We start from the raw sequence: 17,115 nt of genomic DNA, 5'->3' as shown, positions 1-17,115 counted from the left end.
TGGCCAGTAAAATCTTGTGACAATTGTCGGGATTTCATTCTTGATAAGGTTAATAATGTTATGTACATAGAACATACTAGAGTTCTCCTCATGGATTTAGGAATCCACGAAAGGGAATCCACGAAAAGGGAATCGACAATTTTACATGATCTTATTCTTATTTCATCCTTCATTTATACGTCGTTATTCATTGATCCTATTGCATTATCAATCGTTGCGCTTCAGCTTCCCCTAAATTCGATGACAGTCTGAATCTTATTTCACTGGTCTGATGATCGTGGACAGTTTGGTGTGAGCTCTTGAATTCAAAGCCAAGTAGTCTCCTCGTTACAACTATTGTCAGTAGTTTCACCAGGGCTGGTGATCTGGTGACCTGTTCCAAGCTTACCTAAAAGAATGACGCCGGAAAATCTTCGTTTAGAACATCCAGGTTGTGCTGAAATTGTCGTAGCAGTTTTGCCTTTTTCTCGTGGGATCTCACAGTTCCGATAACCTTATAATTTTGTTTCAACAGTTGTGACACTATATGCAAAGCGGTAAAACCTGGGCCTCAGAAATCAAAACTGTAACAGATATAGCAATAAAAGAAAGGAAAAGAAAATAGCTAGGTGGTTGCAGAGAGGAGAGAGAAGTGGATAGTAATCAATACAACCGTGTTGACATAAAATTTGACATACCTTGTATTGTCTATTTGTACAGTTATAAAGTACCAAGAGGGAGTTGTCTCTCCCTCTGCATTTAGAAAAGTTAATATCTTGCAATTCTTTGAAAAGCTGTGTTTTGTCTCAGAAGCCCGGACATTAATTTCACCTCCTATATTATTTGAATTCGACAATAAGATAACTTGTCAAGATCTTTTCATATAATCGTCATTTTTTAGTGTCCCATGTGGATTCAGCATCATTCCAGTAGTTAAGCTACATAAATACTGTGATAATACGTAATTCTGCATTATGCTGATAAAGAAGTGCCGCTCACAAACAGATGACATTTAATACAGGAAAGACAACAACGGAGTTTGAATCTAATGCATGTAAACTAAGGGAAGATATTTGACCGTAATAATGTTCATACCATTTATATAAAAAAGTAAAAAAATTTAGGTTTTAACTTGTATGTTAACCATAAAAGAACAATGTTGCGCCGTGCCTACGGGAAAAATACTATAATTTGGACGAAAAAACCCTAACGAAATGCTTGAGGCTAATTAAAATATCAAAATTAGAACAGATAGCGGTTTTCTTAAGTTCTGTACCCAAATTTTCAAGATCAAACGTGTTAACCCTTGAATGTACTTTTATAAAATGCCAAATATCCATCGCACTTAATAGAACGTCCGATTCAAAACTATCCGTTGTATAGCGCTGCCCTGAATGGAAACCTGGCGTAATCACCGTGCTCGCCGCTGCTGTTTCCATTGCATCAACCTCTTCAGTGAAAAAGTTATTTGGCTTCCCTATTTGAGTTGTACTAGGCTTTGAGAAGATATTATCAAGTTTCCCATTGAAGTCATCAAAAGTATGAACCTCACTTATTGGATCATCTAGAAAAGATTGGTCTAGTACATCAGCTGAGAGATTCAAACAATCTATGGGGTAGAAGGACCGATCCGAGGAATCCCAAGGTGAAGGGACTGTACAACTCTTTCCACCACAAATCGAGAGCAGTTGCTTGAAAAATACGTAACATTTCTGTATTTCAAGAGAATTATATGTGGTAGAGAGAATCACACTACCATCTAGAATGTTATTTGGGGACGGATTTTTTTCACAACAGGTCTTACTAATGTTCCGTTCATTAGAAGACATATTTCGCTCAGTCAAAAGACTCCCCAACATAACATTGAGAAGTTCATTTTCCTTCTTTAATACGTGAATTTGATCATTTCTTACTTTTAGTTGAGCTTCTTTCTTCTCTAGTTCTTCTAATCTTTCCAACTTTCGCTTTCTAAATGCATTTTGGGATGCTCTAAGTTGTGCAGTTCTCTTATCCTTAGGCGGAGTAAATGAAGGCTTCCTGCCACCTTTTCTTCCCCGCGGCTTTGACATTATCTTATCAGTTATCCTCCGTTTTGACATATTAGTTTCAAGACTCATTCCTTAAAGACCATTCAAATTCTAGTATTATGCTGTAGTGATTTTACTAAGATGATTTTACAAAGGTAACGAGAAAAGAAACGAGAAAAACTTGATTAAGAATTTTAGCCGTACATAAATTATCCTAAAGATTTTTACTTTGATGTTGAAACAATAAAGCTTGAGCAGCTCAACCACTAGCAATCAATTCAAGATTAATATCTCTAGAGAAAGTCTCCCAAGCGTAGAAACCTCCAATGAGGATACAACTCTCAAACTTAGTTGTAATGCCTTGTTCTTGTAAGTAGGTTTCGAACTTAACAGCTACTTTTGGTCCCCTATTCTTGGACCCAGTACAATGAAATATCACTTTAACGAATTCAGAATCCGAGAAACTATCCAATAGGCCTTCAATTAAATGTCTCAGTTGCTTCTCTGTAATCTGTGTTGTTACTGGAACATGCCAAGCGTTTATAATATGATCACGTGCAAAATCTTCTCTCCGAAGATCAACAACTTGGAAATTCTTCCTCTGATTTTCAATTAGGCCTTTGAGTTTCCTAGAGGTTATGAAACTCACCATTGTGCTTGCTGAGTTATCAAGTTTTTCTCAATATTGGTTTGTTATACCTTAGTTTTTATATGAAGATTTCAAAAGTGTTGATTTAAAATCAAATTTGAAAGTTCCTAATTTTCTTTTTATTTGATTAATAATCAACTTTAGTGGCAATGACCCTTACGTAATTATAATGTAAACGGAAAAGAATATAAATGAATGCTCTCGTTGTTATTCAAGAGAGCCCAACCAAAAAATCATCAGTGTAAGTAGAGCAGCGTCAGAAGATCAAAAAAGTGAAAATTCGGTACCTTCTAAGGTTAATATGGTGAATCGCACCGATATACTAAATACCACCAAGTCAATGTCATGGCTTGACTTGATGTTGCCCTTTACGATAATTCTCTCCATAATCATTGCAGTGATAATTTCCGTCTATGTGCCCTCTTCCCGTCACACTTTCGACGCTGAAGGCCATCCCAATCTGATGGGGGTATCCATTCCTCTAACCGTTGGTATGATTGTAATGATGATTCCTCCAATTTGTAAAGTTTCCTGGGAGTCTATTCACAAATACTTGTACAAGAGCTATGTAAAGAAGCAATTAGCCCTCTCGTTATTTTTGAATTGGGTCATCGGTCCTTTACTGATGACAGCATTGGCGTGGATGGCGCTATTTAATTATAAGGAATATCGTCAAGGCATCATTATGATCGGAATAGCAAGATGCATTGCCATGGTGCTGATTTGGAATCAGATTGCTGAAGGAGACAATGATCTCTGCGTCGTGCTTGTTATTATGAACTCGCTTTTACAAATGGTATTATATGCACCACTTCAGATATTTTACTGTTATGTTATTTCTCATGACCACCGGAATACTTCAAACAGAGTATTGTTCGAAGAGGTCGCGAGGTCTGTCGGAGTTTTTCTAGGCATACCACTGGGAATTGGCATTATTATACGTTTGGGAAGTCTTACTATAGTTGGTAAAGGTAATTATGAAAAGTACATTTTGAGATTTATTTCTCCATGGGCAATGATCGGATTTCATTACACTTTATTTATTATTTTTATCAGTAGAGGTTATCAATTCATCCACGAAATGAGTTCTGCAATATTGTGTTTTGTTCCATTGGTACTTTATTTCTTTATAGCATGGTTTTCAACTTTCGCATTAATGAGGTACTTATCAATATCTAGGAACGATACACAAAGAGAATGTAGTTGTGACCAAGAACTACTTTTAAAGAGGATCTGGGGAAGAAAGTCTTGTGAAGCTAGCTTTTCTATTACGATGACTCAATGCTTCACTATGGCTTCAAATAATTTTGAACTATCCCTGGCGATTGCTATTTCCTTATATGGTAACAGTAGCAAGCAAGCAATAGCTGCAACTTTTGGGCCACTGTTAGAAGTCCCAATTTTATTAATTTTGGCAGTAGTCGCTAGAATCCTCAAACCGTATTATATATGGAACAATAAAAATTAACTATTGTCTCACCACCACCACCAGACTTGCCCTCCAATTGTTCCTCGTTAAGGTATTTACATTGTACTCATTCCAATTACAAGACCCGAATGGGCCCTGCATCGTTATTTATTGTCACTACCTCCCTGAATTAGGATTGGGTAATTTGCGCGCCTGCTGCCTTCCTTGGATGTGGTAGCCGTTTCTCAGGCTCCCTCTCCGGAATCGAGCCCTTATTCCCCGTTACCCGCTGAAACCATGGTAGGCCACTATCCTACCATCGAAAGTTGATAGGGCAGAGATTTGAATGAACCATCGCCACTTGCGCAACAATAAATGATACCATGTATAACGATATATTAATGCCAATTCAACCAAAGAACAGATGAAATTGTAAATTTTTTTGGAGGGAGAACCGATTGATCTTTATTGATGGTTGATGTGAAAAAATGGATTTGTTCATGCCATCCTGCATCACTCAAAAACTCTATAGAGTATTAAAGTTCAGTAAGAAAGGGCGCACTCTTTTTATTGTACTTTTGAAAGTCTGATGGACTCAAGTAGCAAAATTTAGCAAAACGGTGTTATGTATATCACTTCTAAGTAGAATATATATGAATTGATGACTCACTGAAAAGCTATGATTGTGTATTAATCACTGACGTTGCATATAGATTATATTATGATACCCTGCTAGTTCTTCATTATCAGGTCCTATGATGGGAGATGGCCGGGGGAAATCAATTCGAACAGGCTAAAATACTAAGGAATTTAGAATGACAAGAGCTAAAAATACTTTATGCAACTCTGAAAAAAGGAAATCACTCATATTAAAGTATAACTCAATTGATAAATCTAATAAAATATCGCGTGAACCTTCGTTAATTTGAGCCTACCAAAAAGAACAAACAAACACAAAAAAACAAGGAAAAGCAGACGATAATAATAAGAAATTTAGTACCACAATTTCAATGCACTATCTCAAACAAGAATAGACATGCCCTTTTCATTAAGCAGCAATCATACTTCAAATCACTGCACACTTGCAGATTTTCTTCACGAAATTCTTCTTGATCTAAACTGATGAACTAAAAGAGGGCAATCAGACGAAAAAAAGTTAAACATGCTGAGAAATGGGGAAACTTTCAGTAATGCTGTCCGTAGGGCGTTATCTTCTTGTGAGGAGATCGAGATCCATTTAAAAAATTACTTTTGAGCTGCAATACACAAGGCTTTTGAAATAATAGGGCTGAATAAGATTATGCGAGACTTCTATCTATATCTTTCGTCTGCGTCCGCAAAAGCTTTTAGCCTGAAAAAGCGTCAATGTGTCCTGTTAAAGGCATGTCATCTTTATTTCACAGCTTCCAGGGAGGTGACTTTTCGAGAATGAACATATCAAAGTGACTTAAATGATAAGTGACAGAAAAGAAGGCCATTTCAGTGAGCGGTCCTATTACACTCACGTGCGAAATCGAATATGGCAACTGTCAGATAGTAAAAAGCGCATTATAAGCTATTTTAAACTACTTGCATAGGCGGCATGCCGAGTGCTATGTGTTGAGTGGAAATAGTGAGTGCTATGTGTCATTTGACAAGTTGCATTATTTGAGCGAAATTGCAAAAAAGAGATGATAACAATACGAAGCATCTGTGGAATAAGATAAGAAGTATGGTGGTGGAGAAAAGTGAGCAAGGAAGTACAGTTTGTTAATATAAACGGAATAATAATTAGTTATGATAATTGAATATTTCAGGAAAAGTCGAAAATAGTTAGAAAATATAAAATGGAGAGATTCATTATAAGAAAGAAGAGTAATGATATTATATATGGTAGCGTCCGTCTAGATATATGAAAACATTATGGTTTTTTTTAAGGTGGCATTAAGAGTGAGATGAATTGTCAGTTGGCCAGATGATGGTAATATTTATGTTCTGGGTATGATTATGGTCATGTTCAATATTTTATGGCAGGTATTGCTGTGGAGTGGAAGTTACAGTGTTATATTCTATAGTGCCCGTGTGCGTATGTAATCATGTTATAGTATAACGCATGAAGTGGTGATATTGGAAGTACAGGAACCTTGAACTTGGGCTGATATGGTAATCATTTATGTTCCTGTGACGGGTGAATAATATGCGGAGAATATATAAGAAGAAAAGAGATAACGAGTAGAGGAAGAGTATGGTGATGAATAATGGAATTTGAGTAGGGGTTAAAGTGATTATGTTAGCTTATGTAGCATCCGTGTGCGTATGTGCTGGTGTTATGTTAAGAATATATTGAGAATACTGTAATGGCGGTTTATTGAAATGATGATATTGTGTATTCTATATTTACGATAGTGTGCTGATGGGCATAGAATTTATATATTGTTGCGTTTGTGTGAGTATTTATATGTTACTATACTTATACAACTGTAGTATGACAGGTGAAGTAGTAGTGAGTAGAGTCAATGTCAGTGAATACGTATTGAGGTGATGAGAGTAGCCTAATGTTAGAGAGTAGAGGACACGGGGATGATGGGATGGTGGTGATGGGATGGTGATTGTATGTTGTTCATGTTAGCAATGGCATTATGTAGAAGTTGATATATAGTCAAGGTGTTGGAGTATGGAAGTAATGAGTGCAGTTTTATGGTCTACAAGTATGTGTGATTGATTAGGGATAGTTAGGTGTGACGTAAATAGGTAGAGAGAGTAAACAACATATGATATAAACTGCTGAGATGAGTGTCATATATAGTGATGAGATGTGATATGGCAGTATTTTGTAGTGATGACAATAGGTATGAACCGCTGGGTGTGCCACATGGTAGTATCAAAGTAAGGGGTTAGTAATTGAGAGATACAGAAGAGATGAGGAAGTGGTGAGTTGGGAATATGTTATTCAGGATACAAGTACACGATCTAGATACATAAACATAGAATATTGTGAGTTTAATGAGGAAATGGCCCAGGGTATAAACCACTGAGGTAAGGGCCGTGTTTAGTGATGTTATGGAATAGTGCTAAGAAAATAGGCAAAGTCACGTGCGTATATAGGACAGGTGCGCATATCATAGCCACGTGATAGTATTTCGGGCTACAGAAGAGATGAGAAGCTGGTGAGTTGGGGATATATTGTCCAGGACGCAAAGATATGATATAGATAGATAAATGTGCAATATTGTGAGTTTAATGTGGAAATGACCCAGGGTATAAACCGCTGAGGTAAGGGCCGTACTTAGTGATGTGATGGAATGGTGCTGGTAAAGCATGTGGTGGGGTGGCATATGTTCAGGGTAACATTAGAGGGAGTTTCAGCAGTCCGTTTGAGTGGTGGATAGGGTAATAGCAAGGTGAGTGGTAGTGATAGTTATGGTGGCGGTGATAATGGTAGTGATATGGTAAGGATGGTTATGGTGGTGGTAATGGTGATGGCATTGTTAGTAATAGAATTGTTAGTAGTGATGATGGTGATAGTTAATGGTAGTGATGGTTATGGTTATGGTAGTGATGGTGATGCTAATGGTGTAATGGGTATATATATGTTACCTTATTGCACGCTGGATGGTGCTAGACAAGGCCGTAGGGACATATTGCACCGTGGAAATAACTTTGTACGAAAGCTGTCATTATTTCCTCTTTAGGCACTTGGGGACGCTAATTGTGACCGAAGATCTGGCGTCAAGGAATTTTTTTATAGTGGGATATTGCACCAAGGAAGTAACTTGATACGTATTTTCTTATCAAGCAGGGTAATATATTTTCTTTTTTCTCGAGGTGGAGCGTCGGACAAGTTACGGGAGATTTTTGGAGAAGGTTGTCTGACGCGTTATATATATAGGTGCGCCAAAAAGGTCTACCTTACTTCGCAGCGTAAGGCCATATACCTAATAAGGAAATGTAATTCATAAGTTTTTATTATATTGGTCTTTTCGAGAGCGGAAGAAGCTGCAGGCTGAGCGCGTAATTTCTTGGAGCGACCAACAGGTCCATGTTTAAAGTATCAAAGAGAATATCCATGAAGCGGCTTGAGCAATCAACAGAATCCTGGTTCTCCTTGACTAAGCAGATGGTTGAGATACTGCGCATCATGGAAATTGAAGAAGAAAGTACGTACTGACTAGTTTATTTTTGCAGGCCAAAAATCAAACGATGAATGACAATACCCAGGGAGAAACAGACATCCTCTGTTTTCTATGTTGTGCTTGAAGGAGTCATTACTAACTGAATTTTCTTTGGTGCTCGCTGCATAATTCTGCATCTTCTCATAGATACATTTTCAGATGATGATAAGGTGGAAACTGGACAATCTTTTGCTTATATTGATGGATTTCTTGTCAAAAAGCATAACAATCAACATACTATTGTTAATTTCGAAACTTACAAAAATAAAATGAAAATTTCCGATAAGCGTAAGTTTGAAAAAGTAAACTTTGAGGAGTTTGAGTCGGCTCTCAATAACAAAAACGACTTGGTACATTGTCACTCAATAACTTTATTTGAATCGATCCGCACGGAAGTGCGATCATTCTACGAAGACGAAAAGTCTAGTCTAATCAAGGTGGTAAAATACAGAACTGATGCAATGGATAGGAAAAGATCTTTTGAAAAAATTGTCATTGCCGTCATGGTCAAGAAAAATGTACAAAAGTTTCTGACGTTTGTTGAAGACGAACCAGATTTCCAGAGCGGACCAATCCCTTCAAAGTATCTCATTCCCAAGAAAATCAACTTGATGGTCTACACGTTGTTTCAAGTACATACTTTGAAATTTAATAGGAAAGATTACGATACCCTTTCTCTTTTTTACCTCAACAGAGGATACTATAGTGAGTTGAGTTTTCGTGTCCTGGAACGTTGTTACGAAACTGCGAGTTCCAGGCCGAACGACAGCTCTACGATGCGTACTTTCACCAACTTTGTTTCTGGCGCGCCTATTGTAAGGAGTCTTCAGAAAAGCACCATAAGGAAATATGGATACAATTTGGCACCCTACATGTTTTTGTTACTACACGTAGATGAGCTTTCGATTTTTTCCGCATATCAAGCAAGTTTACCTGGCGGTAAGAAAGTCGGCACAGGGCGGCTGAAGCGTGATCTATGCCCACGTAAACCCACTGAGATAAAGTACTTTTCACAGATATGTAACGATATGATGAACAAAAAAGACGGATTGGGTGATATTTTGCATATTATCTTGCGAGCATGTGCGCTTAATTTTGGGGCGGGTCCCCGTGGTGGCGCTGGTGACGAAGAGGAAGAGGATCGATCTATTGCGAATGAACAATCCATTATTCCCTCTGTGGACGAGCATGGCTTAAAAGTATGTAAGTTGCGCAGTCCGAACACTCCACGAAGACTCAGAAAAACATTAGATGCCGTGAAAGCTTTATTGGTGTCCTCTTGTGCTTGCACCGCAAAGGATTTAGATATATTTGATGACAACAACGGCGTTGCGATGTGGAAATGGATCAAAATTCTGTACCACGAAGTAGCACAGGAAACCGCGCAGAAGGACTCTTATAGAATAACTTTGGTACCTTCTTCTGATGGTATATCAGTATGTGGAAAACTGTTTAATCGCGAGTATGTCCGCGGCTTTTACTTTGCATGCAAGGCTCAGTTTGACAGCCTTTGGGACGAATTGAACAAGTGCTTTTATATGCCTACAGTGGTTGATATTGCCAGTCTCATTTTGCGTAATCGAGACGTTTTGTTCAGAGAGCCAAAGCGGGGAATTGACGAGTATCTGGAAAACGATTCTTTTCTTCAAATGATACCTGTTAAATATCGTGAAATTGTGCTGCCAAAGTTGAGAAGAGATGCTAACAAAATGACCGCGGCTCTGAAAAATAAAGTGGCTGTTGCAATTGACGAGCTCACGGTGCCACTTATGTGGATGATCCATTTTGCCGTGGGATACCCTTACCGTTATCCAGAGCTTCAGCTACTCGCTTTTGCCGGTCCTCAGCGCAACGTATACGTCGACGATACAACAAGACGCATCCAACTGTACACTGATTATAACAAGAACGGTTCATCGGAGCCTCGACTAAAGACACTTGACGGACTCACTTCAGATTACTTGTTTTATTTTGTCACTGTGCTAAGGCAAATGCAAATATGTGCGCTTGGTAACAGTTATGACGCCTTTAAACATGATCCTTGGATGGATGTCGTGGGATTTGAGGATCCAGATCAAGTAACAAATCGAGATACTTCGAGGATAGTTTTGTATTCCTACTTGTTTCTGAATACCGCGAAGGGCTGTCTCGTTGAATATGCAACTTTTCGGCAGTACATGATGGAACTTCCGAAGAATGCACCTCAGAAGCTGAATTTTCGGGAGATGCGTCAGGGGTTGATTGCCCTAGGGCGCCACTGCGTAGGTAGCAGATTTGAAACGGATTTGTACGAGTCGGCGACGAATGAACTCATGGCCAATCATTCCGTTCAAACAGGGCGAAAGATCTACGGTGTGGATTCCTTTTCGTTAACCAGTGTCAGTGGAACGACCGCCACTTTATTGCAGGAACGAGCTTCTGAGCGCTGGATTCAATGGTTAGGCCTTGAAAGCGACTACCATTGTTCCTCCAGTACTGCGAATGCGGGAGACGTAGCAGGTGAGGCGAGTTCAGATCATCGAAAAATTTTGAGAGTAACGCGAAAAAGGCCCCGAGAGCCCAAGAGCACAAACGATATCCTCGTCGCAGGCCAGAAACTCTTTGGCAGCTCCTTTGAATTCAGGGACTTGCATCAGTCGCGCTTATGTTATGAAATATACATGGCGGACACACCCTCTGTGGCAGTACAGGCCTCCCCGGGCTATGGTAAGACGGAGTTATTTCATCTCCCCTTAATAGCACTGGCGTCTAAGGGCGACGTGAAATATGTGTCGTTTCTGTTTGTACCATACACAGTGTTGCTTGCTAATTGCATGATCAGGTTGAGCCGAGGCGGTTGCTTGAATGTGGCCCCTGTCAGAAACTTTATTGAAGAAGGTTACTATGGCGTTACTGATTTATACGTGGGGATCTACGATGACCTTGCTAGCGCTAAGTTCACAGACAGGATAGCTGCGTGGGATAATATTGTTGAGTGCACCTTTAGGACCAACAATGTAAAGTTGGGTTACCTCATTGTAGATGAGTTTCACAACTTCGAAACGGAGGTCTACCGGCAGTCGCAATTTGAGGGCATAGCTAACCTCGATTTTGACGCTTTCGAGAAAGCAATCTTTTTGAGCGGCACAGCACCTGAGGCTGTAGCCGATACTGCGTTGCAGCGTATTGGGCTTACGGGACTGAACAAAAAATCGATGGACATCAACGAGCTCAAACGGTCGGAAGATCTCAGCAGAGGTTTATCCAGCTATCCAACACAGATGTTCAATCTGATTAAGGAGAAATCTGAGGTGCCTTTAGGGCATGTGCATAAAATCCGGAAGAAAGTCGAATCACCTCCCAAAGAAGCACTGAAGCTTCTTTTAGCCCTGTTCGAAGTTGAACCAGAGTCGAAGGCCATTGTAGTTGCAAGCACAACCAACCAAGTGGAAGAATTGGCCTGCTCTTGGAGGGAGTATTTCCGGGTGGTGTGGATACACGGGAAGCTGGGTGCTGCAGAAAAGGTGTCTCGCACGGAGGAGTTTGTCACTGACGGTAGCATGCGAGTTCTCATCGGAACGAAATTAGTCACTGAAGGAATTGACATTAAGGAATTGATGATGGTGATCACGCTTGATAATAGACTTAATATTATTGAGCTCATTCAAGGCATGGGAAGACTAAGAGATGGAGGCCTCTGTTATATATTATCTAGAAAAAACAGTTGGGCGGCAAGGAATCGGAGGGGTGAATTATCACCAATTAAGGAAGGCTGTATAACCGAACAGGTGCGCGAGTTCTATGGACTTGAATCAAAGAAAGGGAAAAAGGGCCAGCATGTTGGATGCTGTGGCTCCAGGACAGACCTGTCGGCAGACACAGTGGAACTGATAGAAAGAATGGACAGATTGGCTGAAAATGAGGCCACAGTCTCCGCGTTACCGTCTAGTTCCCAGGAGAGAAATAGCAGTGACAGGTACAGAGAGTATTGCAGCAGCGATGAGGACAGCAACGCGGGCATTCATGATGGTACCACTGCTGATACTGCTGATAGTGCCAATGCTAGTGCCAACGCTAGTGCCAACGCTAGTGCCAATGCTAGTGCCAATGCTAGTGCCAACGCTAGTGCCAACGCTAGTGCCAATGCTAGTGCCAACGCTAGTGCCAATGCTAGTGCCAACGCTAGTGCCAATGCTAGCGCCAATGCTAGTGCCAACGCTAGTGCCAACGCTAGTGCCAATGCTAGTGCCAACGCTAGTGCCAATGCTAGTGCCAACGAGGACGCCAATACAGGCGGCAATGCTGAGAGTAATAGAATCCATCCAGTCACTGACATTATTAAAGAGCCATATAAGCGGAAAGGGAGTCAAATGGTTTTTCTAGAGAGAAAGAAACTGAAAGCACAGTTTCCCAATACTTCTGAGAATACGAATGTATTAGAGTTTCTTGGATTTCGGTCTGACGAAATTAAACATCTTTTCCTCTATGGTATCGATATATACTTCTGCCCAGAGGGAGTGTTCACACAATACGGATTATGCAAGGGCTGTCAAAAGATGTTCGAGCTCTGCGTCTGCTGGCCTCGCCAGAAAGTATCGTATCGGAGTATAGCTTGGGAAGCACTAGCTGTGGAGAGAATGCTGCGAAATGACGAGGAATACAAGGAATACTTGGAAAATATCGAGCCATATCATGGGGACCCTGTAGGATATTTGAAATTTTTTAGCGTAAAGAAGAGAGAGATCTACTCTCAGATACAAAGAAATTATGCTTGGTACCTGGCTATTACTAGAAGAAGGGAAACAATTAGTGTATTGGATTCGACAAGAGGCAAGCAAGGGAGCCGAGTTTTCCGCATGTCTGGAAGGCAAATCGAAGAGTTGTATTTTGAAGCATGGAGCAACTTGCGCGAATCGAAGACGGGGGTGCTGCAGTACTTTTTGAACTGGGACGAGAAAAAGTGCCAGGAAGAATGGGAGGCAAAAGACGCTACGGTCGTTGTGGAGGCGCTCGAGAAACTTGGAGTTTTTCAGCGTTTGCGTTCCATGACAAGCGCTGGACTGCAGGGTCCGCAGTACGTCAAGCTGCAGTTTGGCAGGCATCATCAACGGCTGAGGAGCAGGTATGAATTAAGTTTAGGAATGCACTTGCGAGATCAGACTGCGCTGGGAGGTACCCCATCTAAACTGCCGCATTGGACGCCTTTCCTCTCGATGCTAATAGGCCTGTTCTACAATAAAATATTCCGGCAGAGACTGGAGTATCTTTTGGAGCAGATTTCGGAGGTGTGGTTATTACCACATTGGCTTGATTTGGCAAACGTTGAAGTTCTCGCTGCAGATAACACGAGAGTACCACTGTACATGCTGATGGTAGCGGTTCACAAAGAGCTAGGTAGCGATGATGTTCCAGACGGTAAGATTGATATATTATTATGTAGAGATTCCAGCAGAGAAGTTGGAGAGTGATGGACGTTGTTATAGCTGTCACTGATTATGTATTGTGTAGTATATTATAAGAAAATTTTGGGAGAATATATGTTTTTTTCTAAATTTCACTGTTTTGATTTAATGTTGGTTGCACAGTAGTAGCGAGAGACAACTGCGAAGGGGAAGGTTAACAAGACAACCAAGAAAAAGTAAACAAAAAATAGAGGTAGTGAGTGAGTAAGAGTTTCGCAAGAATATTAATGATTTGTAGCAGTGAGTAAGCAAGATGGTAGATCACAAGAGGATGTAAGGTTTGTAGTCTTGGTTGAAGGGTATCTGGAGTAGTTTAGGCTGAGGAAGCGGCAGAAGGTAGAAAAGGATACGTCATGGTTCGATGTGCTGAAAGTATGACCGTATGGGCATGAAGGAAGAGAATCGCATGACTAAGGGCATGAGTATGGGAAATGTTAGAACAATAGTCAACTATCCATCAATTACCGCTACAGCTTATTAATACATTCAATCACGTAACTAGAAGATTATCATATACGGTGTTACGAAGATGACAAGAATTATCAGACCAGTGAAAGAAGATTCTAAAAATCAATTATGCAGAAATTCTGACAAACCGACAATCAAGATGACACTTGCTCAACTTGAATACAACGGCAGTATCCCCGCCGAAACATTTCAAATAACGGTCACCACAATTCTTGCACTCCGCATCACCGAATGATTCGATAAGTCTACATGATGCGCAAAAGCAAGAGATGCCAATCAGCGCTACTAGTAATCTCCACTTTAATTTTCAGAATAATGTTCAGACGTCAATAACCGCACTAAACACTCGAAACATAACTGGCTAACCAAAATATCACTGCTTACCTCACTAAAAATACTTTAGAACTATCCGACGGTACTATCCTTGCCCCTATTGTTAAACATGGAGACTTTTACTGGCTCTCCAAGGACTTTTTAATTCCGTCAACCTTACAGAGGCAAACTGCTAATAACGTTAACACCAGCAAATCTACACATAAATATCCGTACGCTTTGATTCATCGAATGCTTGGGCATGCAAACGCTAGAACAATTAGACATTCTCTCAAGAATAGTTCGATCACATACTTGAGAGAATCGGATGTAGACTGGTCTGATTCTACTACTTATCAATGTCCAGACTGTTTAGTTGGCAAAAGCACTAAACATAGACATGTCAAAGGATCACGACTAAAGTACCAAGAATCTTATCAACCCTTTCAGTACTTACATACCGATATATTTGGCCCTGTTCACCATCTGCCAAAGAGTGCACCTTCCTATTTTATCTCATTTACTGATGAGAAGACTAGATTCAAATGGGTTTATCCATTACTCGATCGTCGTGAGCAATCTATTTTAGACGTATTTACAAAAATAATAGCCTTCATTGGCAATCAATTCAATGCCAACGTTTTAGTCGTACAAATGGACAGAGGACCCGAGTACACTAACAAGACCCTCCGTAATTTCTTTATGGAACGCGGTATAACTCCATGCTATACAACAACAGCAGATTCCAGAGCACATGGTATTGCTGAACGATCAAACCGTACCTTATTAGACGACCGTCGCACACATCTACGGTGCAGCGGTTTATTAAATCGTCTATGGTTTTCAGCAGTCGAATTCTCCACCATTATCAGAAATTCTTTAATTTCGCCAAAAAACAAGAATTACCCACGACAACATGCTGGTTTAGCAGGACTTGATATCAGTACTCTATTACCATTCGGTCAAACTGTTGTAGTCAACAATCACAGTCCCGGTTCAAAAATTTGCCCTCGTGGTATTCCTGGTTGCGCCTTACATCCATTACGAAACTCATATGGTTATATTATCTATGTTCCATCTTTGAAGAAAACAATAGACACTACTGATTACGTTATTTGGCATGATGAACAATCCAGATTGGACCAATGCAATTATGATGCACTTACCTTTGATGCTGATATCAATCGCTTAACCGCTCCTTATCTATTAAGCTTCGTCAATCTTTGAAAGAACCTCCACCTATCCACTCTCGTCAAACTAATTCCAGTTTGGGTGGTATGGATGATTCTAATGTCTTTACAAATACCAAAGGTAAGAAAAGAGCATGCATAGTCTAGAACCACCAAGGTCAAAAAAACGTATTCATTTAATTGCAGCTGTAAAGGCGGTAAAGTCAATCAAACCATTCCGAACGACCTTAAGATATGATGAAGCAATCACATATAATAAGAGTAATGAAGAAAAGGAGAAATATACTGAAGCATATCATAAAGAAGTTAACCAACTATTAAAAATGAATGCTTGGGAAACAGACAAGTATTATGATAGAAACTCGATGGGTTCCAAGAATATGATAAGCTCAGTGCTTGTATTCAACAAGAAGCGTGACGGAACACATAAGGCTAGATTTGTTGCAAGAGGTGACATACAGCATCCCGATACATATGATCCGGGCATGCAATCCAATACTGTACATCATTATGCACTGATGACATCTTTGTCACTTGCATTAGATAATGACTACTATGTCACACAACTAGACGTATCCTCCGCTTACTTGTATGCCGACATCAAAGAGGAATTATACATAAGACCTCCACCACATCTAGGATTGAATAATAAATTACTAAGTTTAAAGAAATCACTTTATGGTTTAAAACAAAGTGGTGCAAACTGGTATGAAACTATTAAATCATACTTAATAAAGCAATGTGGCATGGACGAAGTACGTGGATGGTCGTGTGTGTTCAAAAATAGTCAAGTCACAATATGTCTATTCGTTGATGACATGATATTATTCAGCAAAGATCTAAAAGCGAATAAGAAAGTCATAGCAAATCTCAGAATTAAGAAAAAAAAAAAATTAAAGCCATGACCTCTTGGAGAAGAGCAAAGTACCTCTGAGTAGTAGCAAGGCAACGTCTCCATATTGAGTCTCAATCCTTCCAAACATGTTGCCTAGAGTCTTCGTGTTGGCCAAATCAATGGCTACGGTCCAAAGTCGTGGGAAGACTGTGTCGTGGGAAGACTGTGTCGTGGGAAGACTGTGTCGTGGGAAGACTGTGGCCAGGAGGCTAGGTTATCAGGGAACATGATGACGGGACAGAGAAGGTAAGCCGAAACAATGGATAATAACAGTTTTCATCAGAGAGAGGAGGGCTACAAGGCCAAATAGAAGTAGTTTCGTCTGGTGAGCTGGCCAAGTGGCTTTTTTTTTTTTCGTTTCGCGTTTTGGCTGAAAGGCCGGGTAAAGATGAATAGGGCTTGGAGGAGAAGTAAATGAGGGCTATGTAAACGTTTACTAGGGCTACTTAGGGTTATGTAAAAGTATGATAGGGCTAAAGAACAGAATTTTCATCATCATCATTTTCATTTTTTAATTTTGGTTAGAAAGCCGGGTAAAGTGAAATGAGGTTGGAAGAGAGTGTGTGTGGGTGTGTGTGTGTGTGGGTGTGTGTGG

General features: G+C 40.0%; 5 protein-coding genes across 5 annotated transcripts, besides 1 other annotated feature; 3 read left to right on the top strand and 2 right to left on the bottom strand.

Annotated features, from left to right (window-relative positions):
* Positions 1 to 1,163: 1,163 nt before the first annotated feature.
* On the bottom strand, positions 1,164 to 2,048 carry ARR1 (Arr1p; the record flags this gene model as incomplete). Its single annotated transcript, XM_056230093.1, has 1 exon — positions 1,164 to 2,048. One exon carries the CDS (start codon positions 2,046 to 2,048, stop codon positions 1,164 to 1,166), a length of 885 nt encoding a protein of 294 aa, XP_056084046.1.
* Positions 2,049 to 2,265: 217 nt separating this feature from the next.
* On the bottom strand, positions 2,266 to 2,658 carry ARR2 (Arr2p; the record flags this gene model as incomplete). The annotated part of the gene is made up of 1 exon (XM_056230091.1): positions 2,266 to 2,658. One exon carries the CDS (start codon positions 2,656 to 2,658, stop codon positions 2,266 to 2,268), a length of 393 nt encoding a protein of 130 aa, XP_056084045.1.
* A 298-nt stretch (positions 2,659 to 2,956) lies between these two features.
* Positions 2,957 to 4,123: a sequence feature (Protein overlapping with rRNA (SKDI_13G0040, CAI4047456.1) was converted to a misc_feature.).
* Positions 4,124 to 8,483: 4,360 nt separating this feature from the next.
* Positions 8,484 to 13,661, top strand: SKDI13G0030 (uncharacterized protein; the record flags this gene model as incomplete). Its single annotated transcript, XM_056230090.1, has 1 exon — positions 8,484 to 13,661. One exon carries the CDS (start codon positions 8,484 to 8,486, stop codon positions 13,659 to 13,661), a length of 5,178 nt encoding a protein of 1,725 aa, XP_056084044.1.
* Positions 13,662 to 14,687: 1,026 nt separating this feature from the next.
* Positions 14,688 to 15,662, top strand: SKDI13G0020 (integrase catalytic domain-containing protein; the record flags this gene model as incomplete). The annotated part of the gene is made up of 1 exon (XM_056230089.1): positions 14,688 to 15,662. One exon carries the CDS (start codon positions 14,688 to 14,690, stop codon positions 15,660 to 15,662), a length of 975 nt encoding a protein of 324 aa, XP_056084043.1.
* A 97-nt stretch (positions 15,663 to 15,759) lies between these two features.
* Positions 15,760 to 16,530, top strand: SKDI13G0010 (uncharacterized protein; the record flags this gene model as incomplete). The annotated part of the gene is made up of 1 exon (XM_056230088.1): positions 15,760 to 16,530. The coding sequence occupies one exon, from the start codon at positions 15,760 to 15,762 to the stop codon at positions 16,528 to 16,530; it is 771 nt and encodes a 256-aa protein (XP_056084042.1).
* Positions 16,531 to 17,115: the final 585 nt, after the last annotated feature.

This window comes from Saccharomyces kudriavzevii (genome assembly GCF_947243775.1).
Source record: "Saccharomyces kudriavzevii IFO 1802 strain IFO1802 genome assembly, chromosome: 13".
In the NCBI taxonomy this organism is placed as follows: domain Eukaryota; kingdom Fungi; phylum Ascomycota; class Saccharomycetes; order Saccharomycetales; family Saccharomycetaceae; genus Saccharomyces; species Saccharomyces kudriavzevii.
Note: the sequence above shows the minus strand (reverse complement) of the source record. Positions and strands in the feature narration are given on the sequence as shown.